The 18,896-nt window shown below is 34.0% G+C and overlaps 1 protein-coding gene across 5 annotated transcripts in view; it reads right to left on the bottom strand.

The window, feature by feature from the left end:
• The window catches only part of LRBA (LPS responsive beige-like anchor protein), an 840,314-nt gene that overhangs the window by 645,649 nt on the left and 175,769 nt on the right, over window positions 1-18,896 (bottom strand). For all 5 annotated transcript variants that reach the window (XM_023733554.1, XM_023733553.1, XM_023733556.1 and 2 more), the window contains exon 22: window positions 18,525-18,717. In XM_023733554.1, the coding sequence (XP_023589322.1) occupies window positions 18,525-18,717 (193 nt within the window). The remainder of the gene's footprint in view (window positions 1-18,524; window positions 18,718-18,896) is intronic.

Genomic DNA, 18,896 nt, shown 5'->3' with positions numbered 1-18,896 from the left:
ATATAGTATATCCATACTATGATACAGCTAAAATTAAAAGATGTTTGCGGAAGAAACATTTTATTAATTATAAATATTTGAGGAACTTTTTTGAGTATTTCAAGAAGAAATGTATGCATATCAAATTAATGAGTAAAATGATATAGTAACATTAACAAAACAGCAATTTCTTTCACACTCGCAATTTTCTTTAAATTGGGTTCTTTAGGTTAATTGACCGAGTTTTCATTTTATTGCTGAACAAAAATTCACTGACATCTATAGTAGGTCTGGCACTGTGTGATGAACAACACGAAGTTCCTGCCTTCATGGAGTTTATATTCTAGTGAAGGAGACAAAAAATAAACACACAAATATGTAATATAATGTCAAGTAGTATAAGAGCTTAAAAGGGGAGGGGAGTGGATAGAAAGTAGAAGGATAGAAGTCTAGGTGAGGAGGTGTATTTTAGTAAGGTAGTTGGGGAAGGCCTCTCTGAGGATGTTATATTTGAACAGAAACAAAAATAAAGTGAGAGAACAAGTTGTGTGTATATCAGGAGGAAGAGTGTTTCAGGCAGAGGGAAGAACAAATGCAAAGTCCCTGGAGCCAAGATAAGCTTGGTATGGTCAAGGAACACCAATAAACCAGGGGACTGAGAACTGCAGAAGATGAGGTCAGAGCTGGGAAGGGAAAGGTGAAGGAGGCAAGGGTTTGACAGCTCACAGTGCAGTGGGTGAATCATATCAGCTTTCATCTTTACTATACAGTGATCTAGGTGAGGTTTGAGTCAGAAAGACACATAGATAACCTAAAGAAGTACCTTTCAATCTCCTGCCTGCATTTTAGGAGACAAGGGGAAGAAGGAAGGGGGGGGGGGGCATTCACTTTGCAGCTCTCCCTTTTTTGCTGATATTACCCAAGACCAGAGACCCTCTGAATTAAACCTTGCTGGAATTCTGCAAGAATGGGGTAGGATAGTATTTCAGTAGCATGAAGCAGGGGTGGGTGTCTAGATAACAAACTTTCTTAAACAACTTTCCTGCATCTTCTTTGCTTTTAGCACACACAACTCCTAACCCTTAGTTTCAGACACAGTTGAGGCTGGCACTTCCTGAGAATTCTGAGGGTTCTCTAGTATAAATGAAGTTAGTTCTTAGCTTTCAATACGCTAAGCTTATGATTAACCTTTCACAAAACAGCTAAATTAATACAACTTGCATATCTCCTTCCTGGAGTCAAAATTTTATTGTTGTTTTCTCCTCTCCTAGTCTCTCCATCCTGTGGACTTATATATTTTTACCAAATCCCTTCATTGCATTTTTAGTAGGGTTTCCAGAGGAAGTAAAATGCAGTATTTATATTCAACTTGCCAGATCAATCCAAAAGCCTTCTTGTGACTACACTGGCTTTTAGCAACCTTTATGTTGTTTCTGTTCATCTAGTTAATATCTATTTCACAAAATCATTAAGCAAATTTCTTCTTGTTTTTTGTTTTTAGAATAAAGCAGTTATTTTTTTATTCTTAACAAAAGAAAAATAATTAAACATAAAGGTTATATTAAAAAAAAGAAAACCTATTGCCATCAGGTCAATTCCAACTCATAGCAACCCTGTAGGACAGAGTAGAACTGCCCCATTGGGTTTCCAAGGCTGTAATCTTTATGGAAGCAGACTGCCGCGTCTTTCTTCTTCGGAGCGGCTGGGTGGTTCAAACCACTGACCTTTCAGTTGACAAGTGAGCACTTAACCACTGCACGACCAGGGTTCCTTATAAAGGCTATAGATATTTTTAATAATTTACCCCAGCACCTTCCTATAAATAATGACTCTACAATATTTTCCCCAACTTTGGAATCACTAACATATCCTTCTAAACAGTACTATAGTTTTATGAGAATAAAAATTGAGTTAGACCACATAGCAAATTTGTAAATTGTTCTCCCAAAGATCCAAAAACCCATTGTTAATTCTGACGCATAGCGACCCTACAGGACAGAGGAGAACTGCCCCACAGGGTTTTCAAGGAGCAGCAATGGGTTTGTTTGTTTTTTGTTTATTCTCAGGGTCAATAGGTGGAAGGCCAAGTCTTTGGCCATAAACTAGGACAGTCCCAAAGATAAGTCTTACTTGCAGTCAAGCAGTACACTTAGTGTTCACTGCCTCACTGTTCTCAATGTAAGCTTTTTCCACTGCTTCTCTGGTCCACCGAAGTATACAAAAATCTACCAGCAATCACACTGTTGAGCCAGATGAGTACCTAGCAAATTGTCCTATAACAAAGTTATGTTCTTTCAGTTAAAGTTTATAAAGTAAATGTGACAGGATAGTGACAATCACAAGATGAGCTACCTAAAAAACAGAAGAGTTTTCTATTTTTATCAATAATTAAGGACAAATGAACACAGAAAATACTACTCACAGTATGTCAGGATGTTATAGATTAAATTGTGTCCCCCTCAAAATATGTGTTGAATTTCTGGACCTTGTATCTACGGATGTGATCCTATTTGGAAATAGGATTTTTCTTTTGTCCTGTTAATGAGGTCGTACCAGTGTAGGGTGGATGCTAATCACTTCTGAGTTATAAAAAGACCAGAACAGACACAGGGGGGAGGATGCCAGAGGAAGACACGTGCAGCAGATTCATCTACAAGTCCAGAATCTCTAAGATTGCAAGCTACCAGAAGAGGAAACAGACAAAGAAGGACCCTCCCCTAAAGCCACGCCCTGAAGTGCCAGTGAGAGAGACTAACATAATCACTGGAAACGTCTAGAGAGACGTGTAAGTAAAAACTAACTGTGTGAGGTGTCAGAATGCAAACAGAAAATGAAACTTTAAGTGACAGAAATTGAAAATCAATCCAAGTTACAGTAAGCAGACACTCTGGATAATTATTAGAGTAAGGGTAAATTATCATCCTATGACCATGTCAACAGGGATATTCTGATAGAAAAAAAAATACTGCTGTCCCCTGGTTCTTCCTGATATACCTATCACAAAAGAAAGTTATCAACAAAAAAACCTGTAATCCATTTTACGACCAAGCATGTTCCTATACGAAATAGCATTGTTTTGAAGAATAAAGAAAACATACTTAAGAATGAAGAGACAGAAGTCACATAACTGCCACAGTAAAACTTATTCAGGATGTTGAAAGAGTATGGTAATTTTCAAAATCCTATGACTGTTTTAAGATGGATGTCAATTATCATCCTAATATGGTACATAATAGAGGTTTTGGGGGATATTTTGAAACCTTAATATCTTCTCTACCAAACTAAGGCTAAATACTATGAATAATTTTACATTTGTGAGTTATTTGGTAATAGGATATAAATTTAATAGGAAAAAAAACTATAAAACATGAAGTCCTGAAAAAAGCATTTGCATTCTTATGTTAATGATTTTTTAAAGGTTGCCAACATGGTCTACCACCATCTGTCAGTTTGTGTACTGTGGTAGCTTGTGTGCTGCTGTGGTGCTGGAAGCTATGACACTGGTGTATCAAATACCAGCAGGGTCACCTATGGTGGACAGATTTCAGTGGTGCTTCCAGACTAAGACAAGGAAGAAAAGCCTGGCAGTCTACTTCCAAAACTTAGCCAGTGAAAACCCTTTGGATCACAACAGAATATCGTCCAATATAGTGCTCGAAAATGAGCACTCTACGTTGGAAGGCACTCAAAATACTCAGCCACAGCAGTGGACTAGAGCATACCAATGATTGTGAAGACGGCACAGGAATGTTTCATTCTATTGTACATGGTGTTGCCATGAGTTGGCACCAACTCAACGGCAACTAACAAAAACAACATACTAGTATAAGCTAATCAAACATTTTTATAATATCTTATTGTAGCCATGGTATATACTCAATTAAATAGAACTGACCTTTCCTACTGGTTTATAAACAACTTGAGGAATTCCTCTTGGATTCCCATATCCTACTCAGTGCCATTGTTGTTGTTGAGTGCCCTCAGAAGACATATTTTTGCTATCACAAATAATCTCTTACAGATTTGTTTTCCTGCTGCTGCTGCTGCTAGAATTTCCTTAAGTTACAGCTCCCATGACTATCTTCATAGCCTTTCAACCTTTTGATAAAAAAAACTCTCATTTTAAAGGTGAAGTATAATGCCATGCAATTTTTTTTTTTAATCATTTTCTACCTATATTCATGACCAGCAGACTATCAACTGGCCATTTGAAAAGCTAAATCAAGGGATATTATTTAAAGTTAAAATCTCAAGCAAAAGCAGATAGCTTTATATAAATACACATTTCAATTCAAAGCAATGTACACTTCCATAAAATACATTCTGAATATGCCACAGGGAATCTCTTACACTTTCCTTCTGTGTTATACACAAGTATCAAATCATGTTCTAAATATTGCCTTATCTTTCCTAAGCAAAACAAGTTGTTTTATTTTTTCTTCTGTAAAAATGAATAAAGAAATGCTTTTAAATTTCTGAATTTGGTTCATTTTTAAATTTCCTTATAATTTACATCAATAGTCTAAAAGCTTAATGGCAACTAAGCAATTATCATTGTTATCTTTTTTGATACTGTTTTCCTTAAGGTATTTGTGACTTTAAAACTGTTAATTCCCAATTAATTACCAGATATTGTTCTAAATTACCCAGTTAAAAGACAGTCATTAATCTTCACAATCATTTGATAGCTAATCTATAGCTGTTTGTAATGTTTGGAAAGCACTTCTATAAACTACTAAAGATACTCATAAGCTAATAAGTACATTTCTTTTGCCATTAATTTCTACTTAATGGGCACTCAAATTTACTCTTTAGAACATAAAAGGTAAATACCATCATGAAGAGATTAATACTATCTTTTCAATCCATACAGAAAAATTTTAACCTATAGAAAAATTTAGACTTTTAATAATAATGTTAGGCAGTGTTTAGCAACTGGCTTTATTTTTAAGCAAATACATCTATTTCATTGTATTTTGTTTTACTATGGAAATACTGACTGAATATGATATGCTAACTTACAATTCCTAGGCTACCAAACTTTCCCACAATTTGTAATTAAGATATATATTAAAAAATAGCAGAATCTTCCCATATGAGATATCAATGAACATAGCTCAAAATGATTACCACCACAAAACAAAGTACTAAAGAGTCTGATCCAACAGCCTGCAACAACAGTATAAGGTAACAGATAACAAGAGTTAAACAGAAATATTTACTGAGCTATCTTATGCAAAGCACCAGGGTTACAAACCTAGGCAGTCTAGTACAAGCCCAAGCTCCTAAACGCCACCCTCACTGAAGAGATACCAAAAATAAGGCCTATGCTATCCTAAGAAAATTACTTAAGAGAATTAGTTATGAAAACAGCATTAGAAATTCAATAAAGGGAACAATCACATATACAGAACAAGTAATTTACACAATATCCACTATATATTCATTCATGCAATAAACTTAAAAAAAAATTAATAGGAAATACACTCATACAGTTCAAATAGAAAACATTATGTAATGAAAAGTCTCCTTCCCACCACTGGTTCCTACTTGCAAAGTTCTCCGCAACAAAGACAGGCAACTGGTTATTGATGTCTTACGTATCCTCCAAGGGTGTTTTTGTCCATATACACACAAATACAAAATTTTATTTTACCAACAAACACTCACTACACAAACTGTTTCATGCTTTCATTTTTCACTTAATGTATCTTGGAGATCGTCCCAATCCAAATTTGGCCATTTAACAAACATTTGAACACTAGTATAGTACAGACATTATTTTAGGCCCTCAGGATATAGCAGTGATCAATACATAAAAATCACTGCCCTCCTGAAGCCTACTTTCTAGTGGAAAAATAATTAACACTACATAACGTGGTAGGTGCCAATCTAAGTGTATATATGTGCTAGCTTATTAATCTAAAATAATTATGAGTTTGGTAGTACTGTCCCCATTTTACAGAGGAGGAAACTGAGGCACTGAAAAGTTAAATTTAACTCCTACACCTTCATTCAGCCAATAAGCAGAAGAATAAGAATTTGAACCCTTTCAGGCTAGATCCTGAGTCCATGCTGTTAATCCTTTCCACACCATAATATCAGTTCACCATAATAACAATCATTGCTAACACTTATATGCTGAGTATGATTATACATGTAATGATGCACTTAATCATCACACAACTCTATAAGGCAAATAAATCCTACTAAAATCCTCAATTCACAGAAGAGGAGACTGAGTCATAAAAGTATTTTGTCCAGTAAGTAGTAGATATTGATGATAAACCTATGTAGTACTTAAGAGGAAAAAAAATACATAAAGAAGTTCCACATTCCTTTTTACCATAAATTATATTCTATGGGATGGATGCATCATATTACTAACCCAGTTTTATGCTGAAAAATAATTGGATCAGGTTGTTTCCAGACTTATTATTATGAACAATGCTGCAACATAGGATAAAGCTGAGATGTCCAAAGATTCTACACATTCCTAACTTTCATAGACAATACCAAATTGTCACTCACCAGCAATATGAGTGCTTGTTTCGCTCACCTTTACCAGTAGAGTATATCTGTACCAATATGATAGGTGAAAAGTACAATTTCTGTGTAGTTTTAATTTTTAGTCGCTTACTATGAGAAAATTGAATATCTTTAACCTATAAGGGACTTTTTACTTAGTTTTCATAATTATCTAATCATATCCTTTGTCCAGTTTTCTATTGGGTTATCTTTTCCTATCAATTTCTAGGAGGATTTATATGTTAAGAATTTTATCTTTGTTTTAGTTCTAAATAGTTCTTCCCAAATTTGTCATTTCCTTTTGACTTTGCTTATGGTATTGTGTTTGTTTTTTGTCCATATGAGTTTTGTTTGTTTGTTTTAATGCAATAAAAATTATTAGTCTTTTTTTTTTAATCTCTCTTCAATGGTTCTAGATTCTAAAGCATAACTAGAAAACTCCAAGGTCACAAAAGAATTCTCTTTTCTTCTAGTACTTTTATAGTTCCAACTCCCACCCCCATTTAATTGATCCATTTGTTAAATTTCCTAGTGAAGCTATTTTTTTTCCCCTAGATAGATCTCCTATTGTCCCAATACCATTTACTGGACTAATTAAATACATACAGTATTTATATTAGTATATAATAAAGTTTTCATCTCAAATCAACAAGGAAAAGATGAACAAAAAAGAAACTGCCAAAAAAAGAGCAAAAGCAAATTTAAAAGTAGCACAGTTGAATGTTTATAATAGTACACATATAAAACTATACACAAACTTCATCAAAATTAAAAACTTTTGTGAAACAATTGGCAAAAGTATTTATATATATATATTTCTATAACAATAACTTTTTTAACTATACATAAAACTATACCTATGGTATATTATATAAAGCTATTCATTCTCAAAAGTTTTAAAATTAATTTAGAATGTATTTTTAAAAATTTATCTCCATCAATTTTTCTGAATAGAATTTTGAAGAAATCCAGAATGTGAAAAGTAAACTCACATAATTATTTCCTCCTAGAATTTAAAGTATTCTAATATTCAGATGTTACAAAAAGTTGCAGCTTTTGCTCTAAAGTTCAGCTTCTTTAGAAAACAATCCTAGTAAATATAAAAACACTGTCTTCTTTCAAAAAATGATTTTTGAGCAACATTCCATTAACACTAAGTGAGGATGTAATTTAAGCAGAAGCCTTCCAACTACTTAGTATTTCTTTTAATCTTTATAACATACCATACTAACACATGGAAACATTCTAGAATTTATTTAAAGTGAAAAAAAAAAAGCATATTCTACCATCTAATTCCTTAAAGTAACAGAATTTCCATCTAGTCAATAGTTGCTCCTCAATTCTCCAATATGCTTAAAAATCCACAGGTAATATATACTAAGTTCATTTTGGTGGACAATACTAGATATGTTTTTTCTTGAAATACTTGTAGCAATAAATGAGATATACTGCATGCTTACTGTATGCCACACATCATTCTAAGCATTTAGTATATATTGACAGACTTAATCTTCGGAATGACCCTAAGAGACAGGTAGTATTATCCCAAGTTTACAGATGAAGACAGGTGCAGTAAATATAAAATATCAAAGTTAGTAACTTACTAATCTTTTTTTAAGAAAGTCGTTGTGACCAATTTTGTTTTCTAAAGAACAGACTAAACAGGTGCTCTCAGGCAAATCTAGTGAGAGTATAAATTGGTATAAATTTTTAGAAAACAATTCAGTAATACCTACTAAAACTTTAAAAAACATGTGCAGGTGGACATAAAATGATTACTTCGTACTGATTTAATCCTCACAATAACCTGAGAAGGTAGGTTTTGTTACAGATTAGGAAACTAGAGGGTAATTTCTTTGTGGCAAGCAGAGAGCTTTCAAAGCCGACGTGTTTTCCACTAGACTTTGTCCACCGCCTTAAGCTACTGTTTTTCAAATCTATGCAACATGAGGTTTGAAGTTTACCATTTAAAGTTTTAGTTTACCTTGTTTAAACACCAATCTGTAATTTTAAAAAAAGACTAAAGAGATAATTCAAAATCATTTGCCAAATAAAACTCTATAACTGATAATTCTATAAAACTAGGTTAAGTAGTAGGTTAAGATTACAAAATGCTGTTCTTTCCTGATACCCATTATATCTGTACTTTTCTGTGAGATTTACAGCCCAAGAAGACATCCTGTAGCTAAAAAGAAAAAAATATGTGCAGAATCTTTCTCCTGAAAGTTCCACTTATAGGAATTTACCCTACAAAGTAAGAGAGATGTATATAGGAGCAGGTTCATCACTGCTCAGTAATAAAGGAAAGTTGCGTCATGGTGTATATGTAATACATTATAATATAAATCAACAGATTTTTAAAATATTACCTCCACTAATTTTTCCAAATAAAGTTTTGGAGAATACCAGAGTGTGAAAAGTAAACTTGAATCATTTACCTAATCACACCCTCCTAGAATTGTAAGTGGTCTGGGGGCATTTAGATGTTACCTAAATGCTATAGTTGTTGCTCTTAAGTTTATCTTCTCCATAATATGATGTATTATTATGCCTAATAATGTGTAGCCATTAAAATTCATGTAAAAAGTATATCATTAAATGAGATAAAATTGTAAAACAGCAAAAGTATCACATTTTTGTAGGAAAATAATTATATATGTGTGCATATTTATGTACAGAAGACTGGAAGGTCTTGAACTAAAATGTTAACATAAGTTATATATAGCCTGTTGCTGTCAAGTCGATTCTGACTCATAGCGACGCCGTAGGACAGAGTAGAACTGCCCCACTGGGCTTCCAAGTTGCAGCTGGTGGATTCAAACAGCCAACCTTTTGATTAGCAGCCTGAGCTCTTAACCAGTGTGCCATCAGGGCTCCTGTTATATACAGGTATTTGGATAATGAGTGATTTTGGGCTTTTGTGTGTATGTCTATGTGCATTTTTATTAGGTCTCAAATTTCCTGCTACATGTAGGCACAAATTCTTTTTCAAACAATTTAATACTATTTGATTAAAGGATTTTAAAATCAAAGAATACTTTAGCAATTAAGTATAAAATAAAAATGATTCACTCTAAAAATCTATAAAATATGAAAACTGTGTTAACTCTTAAAATTTCTTCAAAAATATGTAGCTTTTATTTTTAATGTTACCAGATAGCTACCTCTCACACACACACGTTTATATATATGCACATATGTGGCTCAAATAATAAGAACCTTTTTATATCTGAGGATTTTTTAAGATACTTTAAAAAAACACATAGGGAATTTTGAAAAAACTTATTTCCACATACTTTTTACTCAACCCAAATTGTACTTGTTCTTATATAAAGTGACTGAAATTTATGTTTAAGCCATTTCATCAAATTTTTAACGTTAAGTAAAATCTTAAAATATTTCAGATAATCTAAAATAATTAAATACTTTACCCAATTTCATCATTTGGGAGAAATATCTAATTCATTTTTTTTTCAGGGACTCTAAATGACATTATAGGTGTTTTAGTGTCCTATTTCTGCTGTAACAAATTACTACAAACTTAGTGGCTTAAAACCATGAATTCATATTATATTTGGAATTCAAGTGTGAACAGCCTTTACTTGTTCCATATTGTAAGTCACTGACCCATCATACCATATGGCAATATGGGTATAGACAAAATATAGTGCCTAAAGGTTTTAATTTTATTTATTTAGAAAAAGATTGTTTTGAACAGTTCTCATACTCAGAACCTTTTAAGTGCCTTAATTTAAATTTTAATTAAAAAGTAGAAGCATATGAGCATATCAGGTGAAATCAAGATTATTTTAATTATCAAGATAATGTACACTCTCAAACAAAAAAATAAAAAAGGAAAGGAAAAGAAAAATAAATGAAAACCTAGACCACAAACACAATAAAATTTTGTTTTACAGAGGTTACTCTTAACAGGTACACATCTGCAACCCTGAGAACAAAGTAACCAACACAGCGCAGTTATACTAGAAGACCCCATTACTGCTTATAAACCCTAGTTCAGCCTTTGGAGAAGAGGGATATGGTGACAAACAGCTTCCCTGCCACAAAGGTGGCAGAAAATCTATCAAACTGGACAATAAAATTGCAATTGAGTTTCTCTGGCTTTTTATAGAACCTGCATGTATATTGACATAACTCTGCAAAAGCTATCCAATTCTGCAACATTAGTTCTTTATATACCAGTTCTTTATCAAGAACCATGTTATAAATTTGTGATATTCAGATTTAAAATAGGTACAAAAAGGAAAAAAAATAAGTATCATTTCAGTAACATATGTATGAAACTATTTAAAAAGCTTTAGAATGAATATTTTTAGACAAATTCAGTTCCAGTAATTCTGCAGAATTTTTAACGACATGCTACAACCTGTTCACCTACTTACTGAAGCACTTCATTTCCATCTTAAACTTTATTACATATTGATTTGAAGGCTTTAAGGCATAAGTTGTCCACTTTTATATTTAAAATACATGTCAAGATTTTAAAATTGCAAAAGATTAACATACCCAATGCCATCAAGTCGATTCTGACTCATAGAGTCTCTAACGGACAGAGCAGAACTGCCCCATAGGCTTTCCAAGGCTCTAAGTCTTTACGGAAGCAGACTGCCATATCTTTCTCCCATAGAGCAGCTGCTGGGTTTGAACCACTGACTTTCTGGTTAGCAGCCAAGCACTTTAACCACTGTGCCACCAGAGCTCCTCAAATGTGAACATAGCAGTATTCAAATAAATTACTTCACATAAAGCTTATGAAAAAGAAAAGCTATTCAATCAACAAAGAAAGTACACACAAAGAAATAAAACTGAAAGACATGTATGATAAAATTTAAAGTGAAAACCACAAGAACTAACTTGTAACTTTGTTTTAGAATTTATTTTTTAAAATATACTTTTAACAACAAAAAAACTGATAGGTGTTTTATTCAGGTAAAAACACCCACCATTAACTTAGAATTTATTCCATTTTAGAAATGAAATCCTAAATCTCACACAAATGCAGTAAGTCAAACACTGGTTATTGAATAAATTAGGCACAAGAGACCTCTGCTTAAAGCAACTATTTTCTTTGTAAAGATTTTAAGATCTTTTTAAAGGCAGTGAAGCAAAGGAAAATATAAACTAACTAAACATAACTATATGTTTATCTAAAACACATAAAACTTAAAGCCTACTTTGGGTTTGCTGTGAATAAACTGAATCTAAAAATTAACTGGTTTCAGATCCTACATACGATAGTAGCTTGTATTTCTTCCTTAACATTCTCCATAACATATGCTCCTAAAAAGAGAAAAAAGTTTTCCTTTTTACAAGAAAAAAATGTATTAAGGGGTCTTAAACTGGGGGGGGGGGGTCCATACTTAATTTTTCAGAATTCCCCTATCTCCATGATCCTTTCTAAAGAGGGTAGATTATATATTATACTATACTGTACTGTACTATACTATATTCTGGCAGCTTAGTGAGGGAAGGAAGGGAGAATTTTATGAAAGTTTGCAAATTAATTCCCTGTAAACAGCAATAAATCAGAGAGGCTCTCAAAATTTAGTGTGCATAAAAAGCACCTAAGAACTTATTTTAAATCTTTTTAAAATCTAGATTTCTGAGAACGTCCCTGTAACATTCAGAGTCTGAGGTTAAGACCCAGATATCTGCAATATAATGCACATCTGAAATCACAGGATCATAATGTGGGTGATCCTGACATAGATGCTTTAAAGGACAGATGCTCCAACCCCATCCCAGATCACTGATAAGGGGCTAAGGTACACACAGGATGGCATGGTACTACATCATAGTTAAAACAAACGGCCCTAAACAATAATGGTGTCGTTCTTCCTACTCCTTCCTACAACAAATATTTCACATGCAACTACCAGGTACTAAGCACTATGCACAGTTCTATGGGAGATACAAACAAGTATAAAATCTTTCATCCTTGCTGATAAGAACTTAGATTTTATAATCTAACAGCCAAGATAACACACAAGAACTTTTAACCAATGCATAATATAATGTGAAAGATTTTACAGAATTATACATGATGAAATGGCAGCCTACATTTGCTACACTGCATGTCACTGCCCTTCTTCATGTATGCTGTGCACCCCCAGACAAACACACACTTCACCACACTTTATCCTCAGTGACACTGACTCAGTGCCTTTGCTTATGTGGATTTCCATCACCCCAGTCTCAACACATCCAAATATTATTTACTCTTCAAGGTTGTATTCTAATGACATTTGTTCTACAAACTTCTCTGATACCCTCAGGTAGAAGCTCGCTCTCCTTTCACTGTGTGCATCTTTTCTATGGCACTTATTGCTCCCTACCTTGTATTTTAGTTTTTTGTCCATATATTAACTCCCATATTACAAAGTAAACTCCTTCAGCATAAAATCTGTTCCTGATTCATCTTTATCCATCTTTCACAGTAACTAAACCACCAAAAGAAACCAAACCCATTGCCATCGAGTCGATTCCCACTCATAGCCAACCTATAGGATACAGTAGAACTGCCCCACAGGGTTACCAGGGAACAGGTGGTAGATTTGAACTGCTAACCTTTTGGTTAGCAGCCAAACTCTTAACCTTTACGCCACCAGGGCTCCTAACTAGAAGGCACTAAAATAGAAGAAGATAAAAAGAAAAGGAAGGAATAAAAGAAAAAGTGAGGACAAAAAAAGGGGTGGGCAACTAGAGGGAGACCTAGACACACAGTGATTGAGATTGACGGAAAGAGATGAACTGAGTGTCTGACCAACAAGAGAGGAGAGAGAAAAAGATGAAAAGACAGATTCAAAGACAGAGACAGATACAGATTCAGATTCATCAAGGGAAGAACAGAGAAAAAAAGAAATCCATTGGTGGAGAGGGAGAAGCCAAGAAGGAAAGATTGACTGGAGGGATATTGGAGGGAAGAAAAGAGAAAGAGAAAGACAGGGATGGGAAAGAAGGAGACAGTGGCCAAAAAGAAAAAGAAACAGGGCAGGCAAAGAGGAAGAGAGTTACCTAGGCAGTGAAGGAGGGCACAGAATGCAACAATTACCCAGAGTAACACAAATAGCAGGAGGCTGGGAGAGAGAGAACAAAAGAGGAAGCGGAGATTTGGGAGGGGAGTAGAGGGGAGAGATTTAGACAGACAGGTACCAAGCGAATATTAAGTGCTATGAATTACTACAGAATTACTTGTTCTGAGAGCAAAAAAACTTTGATGTAAAAGTGATTTAGCTAAATTCTGAGAACTATAAAGGATTTGGGTAAGTATAAAGGAGCACAAAGTATATGCCATGAATAAACAAACTGGAAGATTCAACAAGGTATGATATACTTGAAAAGGTGAACCATACAGCTAGCATGGAGATTTCTGTCGAGGGAAGTAGTGGAGAATGAGATAGAAAATATTTTTTTCAAGGGGATTCACCTTTATTAGAAGGGTTAGACTTGTTCTAGCCTACTAGACTGTGAGAAAATAAATTTCATCCACTTGTGGTATTTCTGTTATAGCAGCACTAGATAACTAATACACAAGCGTTAGAGGGTTAAACAATACTTAGGACCTAGCAATTCAACTTCTGGTTATACTTCCTATAGAAGTGTTTTTTCAAACAGCACAATCAAATTAGCAGATTATAGAATCCCAATAATCCCACTACAACCCAATAATCAGCATAAAAAAAACAATGGAAAAATATCAGAGTATATCACTATATACACATAGTTTATTAATGATAGTATTGTCTCATGAAAGCTGTTTTAGTTGTGTGTGGGTCACTGTAATATGAAATTTGAAAAGTAGAGAAACTTTTGTCCATAAGCACTTGAGTAATTCACTGTAGTGAAAATGAATGAATGAAAGCTACATGTAACAATAAAAAAGAATCTTAGAAACAAAAGGTTTGACAGGGAAAGAAATAAGTAACAGAAGAGTCCACAACAATATGATGTCATTTTTATAAAGTTTCAAATTGGGCAAACTTAGACAATGTGTGCTATTTAGGAATAAATTTTTAAAGCTTTTTTTAAAGAAGGGAATGATAAACACAAAATTCAGACTGGTGATTACCTTTATGGTGAAGTGGGGTGGGGACTGGATGGGGAGAATCACAGAGATAGCATGTTGAAAATTTGGGTAGTAGTCACAGTTCTTCCTTTATAGCACTTATAGCATCTATATTACAAAATTATTTTGTATACTTGATCCTTTATTTTTAAAGTTGTATTTAAATAAAAACAAGAAAATGCCCAAGGCCTGAACTAGCATACTAGCAGTAAGAATAGGAAGAAGAGAATAAATAGGAGGAGTGATAGAGCTGTAACAAAATGAAATGGTCACTAAACGTTAATTCTATTCTCTGTGATTTCACTGATTAACTCTTAACTTCAACAACATATCATATATATATATGTGTGTGTACACACACACATATACCTGTCACTACATTTACCATTTCTAGCTTAGACACTGATCATTAAGAAAAGTTTAAAAACTTGGCTGAGTTTACACAGCTAATAATTAGTATAAATCTGGATTCAAAGCCAAGACTTTCCTGTCTCCAAAGCCCATGTTCTATTCCTTACTCACACAAATGGACTGGTAACTGAATATAAATGTTTGGTCATAAATGCTTAAAAGCTCAAAGGTACCTATTCCAACCTCTTTATTTTGTAGACAGGAAATTCAAAGAGACTATACTATAGGCCCTAAACACCCTATGACTTTCTAACGTAATTCTCAACCGTTTTGGTCTCAGGGCACTTTACAGTTTTAAAAAATACTGAAGTCCTCAAAGGCCTTTTATTTATGTGGATTATATATATTGATATTTACTATATTAGGAACTAAAACTGAAAATTCTTAAAAACATTAATTTATTTAAAACAATAAACCTATTATATGTTAATAACATTTTTAAATATTAAAAAAAACTGAAAAGAGTGACACTACCTCATGTTTTTCCAAATCTTTTGAAAGGTTTAATAGAAGACAGTTATATTCTCATATTTGCTTCTGCATTTAATTTGTGGGTATTTTTTTAACAGTTGAAGTATATGAAGAAAATCCACCCTCACATAGGTATGTTGGTTAGAAAGGAAGACCTTGCAGACCTCCTCAAAATATCACATGGATCCCCAGAGGTCTTCAGACTACACTTTAAGAACTACTATTCTAAAGGTTATATTCTTCTAGCCATCATTCCTAAGGACCTGACAAACTCAGGTGTACACATAATTGCTAAATTAACAGAAAATTCTACTTCTCGGTGGCACTTCCCTAACCTAGAATCCCTCCAGCTCCATCTGAAATCCTATTCAAATGTATATGAGGCCCAAACTCAACCAAATTTTTCTCAGGATCTTTTGTAAAAGGGAAAATAGCAACAGCAGAAAATCAGTTCAGACTGTAGCAACCCACTACAATAGAAACCAGAAGAGCTGAGCATCAGCACAAACTAAAATTGATTAGAGAGAGTAGCAAACATTTTCTATAAAGGGACATGCAGTAAATATTTTAGGCTCTGTGAGCCATATGGTCTCTGTAGCAACCACTCAACTTTTTTCTTCTAGAGCAAAATCAGCTATTTAAAAAAAAAAAAAAACCCAGCTATAGTCAATACATAAATGAATGGGTATACCTGTGTTCCAATAAAACTTTATTTACAAAAACAGTACAGTCCAGAGTTGGTTCTCAGGCAATAGTGTGCCAAACACTAGCTTAGACAAAACTGGTCATCCCTAGAAATGTAATAAGTAAAATAAAACCATTTTATAAAATCAAATCTTTTCTGATTTCCAACCAGGTTATATTCAAACATAAATTTGTAGGGTGATTCTTCTGACCTGGAATCCTGGGTAGGGCAAATGGAATGCACTCAGCTGCTAACTGAAAGGTTAGCGGTTCAAGTCCACCCAGAGGTACCTCAGAAGAAAAGCTTGGTGATCTACTTCTGAAAAAAATCAGCCATTGAAAACCCTATGGAACACACTTCTACTCTGACACACATGGGGTCTCCATGAGTCAGAATCAACTTAACAGCAATTGGTTTGGTTTCTTCCACTCTAAAATATCCTTATTGTTGCTAATTATTGTTGTTGTGTGCCCTTGAGTCAATTCCGACTCATAACGACCCTACAGGACAGAGTAGAACTGCCCCACAGGGTTTCCTAGGCTATCCTTTACAGGAGCAGATCGCCAGGTCTTTCTTCCCGCGTAGTGGCTGGTGGATTCAAACCCCTGACCTTTTGGATAGCAGCCAAGCGCTTAACCATTGCACCGCCAGGACTCTTTACAATATCCGTATAAAGAGCAGTAGCACACATTCTTCTCATTGAAGAAAGAGGAGGCAAAACGAAGAACTCTCAAATAATAAAAACTACTCAAAGAAACACCTAAATATATGTATCTTTAAATTGCCATATATTTCCAATAGAATGGCAAAATATCCCAGAGAAACACTTTGATATAGTCAACAAAATAAAACATTCAAAATATATCAAATTTATCATTTCTATTCTTTATTTTTTCTAGTAAATTAAAGGAGAAAGAAAAGTATATGTGAAAATTACATTTTTATTACTTCTAAGTAAGAGAAGAGTTCTTTAAAAAGATAGAAAAAGCAGAGACTATAAGTGAAACAACTTTTTACTACATTCAAGTTAGTGGCAGGGGCGTGAGTGGCCATCTAAGATACAACAATTGATCTCTTCACATCTGCAGCAACGAAGAGTGAATAAAACTGAACTCAAGGAAACAATTAGTCCAAAGGACTAATGGACCACATGAACCACAGCCTCCCCTAGCCTGAGATCAGAAGAACTAGATGGTGCCCGGCTACCACTACTGATTGCTCTGACCAGGACCATGACAGTAGTTCAGTGGAAGAGAAATGTAGAACAAAACTCAAACTCATAAATAAAACCAGACTTACTGGTCTGATAGTTTCATGGAACCTCCGAGACTATAGCCCTTAGATGCCCTTTAAACTTGGAACTGAAATCACTCCCAGAGATCACATTATAGCAATACAATAAACAATAACAATAAATAACAATAACAATAAATGAACAATAACATCAGTGAGGAATGTATATCTCAGAACAATCAACTATACGAGATCTAAAGGGCAGCATTTGCCCAAAAGCAAAGTTCAGAAAGACGATAGAGGCAGGAAAGCTGGGTGAATGGACACAGGGAACTGAGACAGGAAGAGTAGAGAGTGCTGACACATTCAGGGGTTTGCAACCAATGTCACAAAACAAGCTGTGTATAAATTACTGAATGGGAAACTAATTTGCTCTGTAAACTTTCACCTAAACAACAATAAAATTGTTCAAAAATAAAAAAGGTTAATGGCAGGGGCAACGAATGGTAGACAAAGCAATTGGGAAGGGGATCTCAATTTCCTAAACAATGTTAGGGACATTATCCTTTAAACCTTTTTGTACGTCAAGGCTATTTCATAAAAATTTTTAAACAAAATCTACACATACATAACTATCTAACTTATATTGGCTTTAGTTAAAAATCAGACTAGTATATTCTTCCTAATCAATTTTTTAACTTGCTATCACATGAGCAAAGGACAGCCATGGGCAAGACCTTTCTGTTTATTCAACCACCTTACATCACTAAACAACTTCTCATCTTTGAATATAGTACGCCACCTTGTGTTCAAAAGCTCTCAAATAGTATAAAACTCATAAACGTGTCTGTGAACACGTGAAAATCTAAATTCTGTTATGTTGTGGTATAAGGTTTAACTTTATTAATTCAAGTGCATATAAAACTGAAAACATTATTTTGATTTTGAAGTTGGAAATACTCTATATTTCTTTTTAGTGACTCCCTTTTTCAGTTGTTCAATTCACTGCACTTTCACAGAATAATCTGACATTTTACCTTGATTTTTAATACATGGATTTTCTTTTAAATGAGTAAAATCTAAATTACAGACATTTAAAATGCTAAAATACATTTCCACCAAGAAACTTACCTTTGAATGTGTGATTGACAAAGTGTCAACCCACACACGCCAGCCACCCCACTCATATTTGACTGCATGGTAAAGCAGGATTCTGAATATGGCATATACCATTTCTGTTATCTTCTGTTCATCTGAGTTCTTGGGATTAAAATAGCAGAGAGAAAGCATCCACTCTTGCCATACAGAGCACTGTAGCAAGCTCCTGAAAATTGTAAGAGGGTACTGAATTTCTTTTTTGAAAAAGAAATCATTTGAAAAGACTCTAAAAACTACCTGCACGTATGCATTCAAACCAATTTAAAAATGTGGTCATGCAAAAAAAAGAGCAGATTTACTGGCCTAAAGGAGACTGCAGAAACCCCGAGAGTATGGCCCCCAGAC

This window comes from Trichechus manatus, unplaced genomic scaffold (genome assembly GCF_000243295.1).
Source record: "Trichechus manatus latirostris isolate Lorelei unplaced genomic scaffold, TriManLat1.0 scaffold00059, whole genome shotgun sequence".
In the NCBI taxonomy this organism is placed as follows: domain Eukaryota; kingdom Metazoa; phylum Chordata; class Mammalia; order Sirenia; family Trichechidae; genus Trichechus; species Trichechus manatus.
This window is presented reverse-complemented; position numbering and strand designations above follow the sequence as displayed.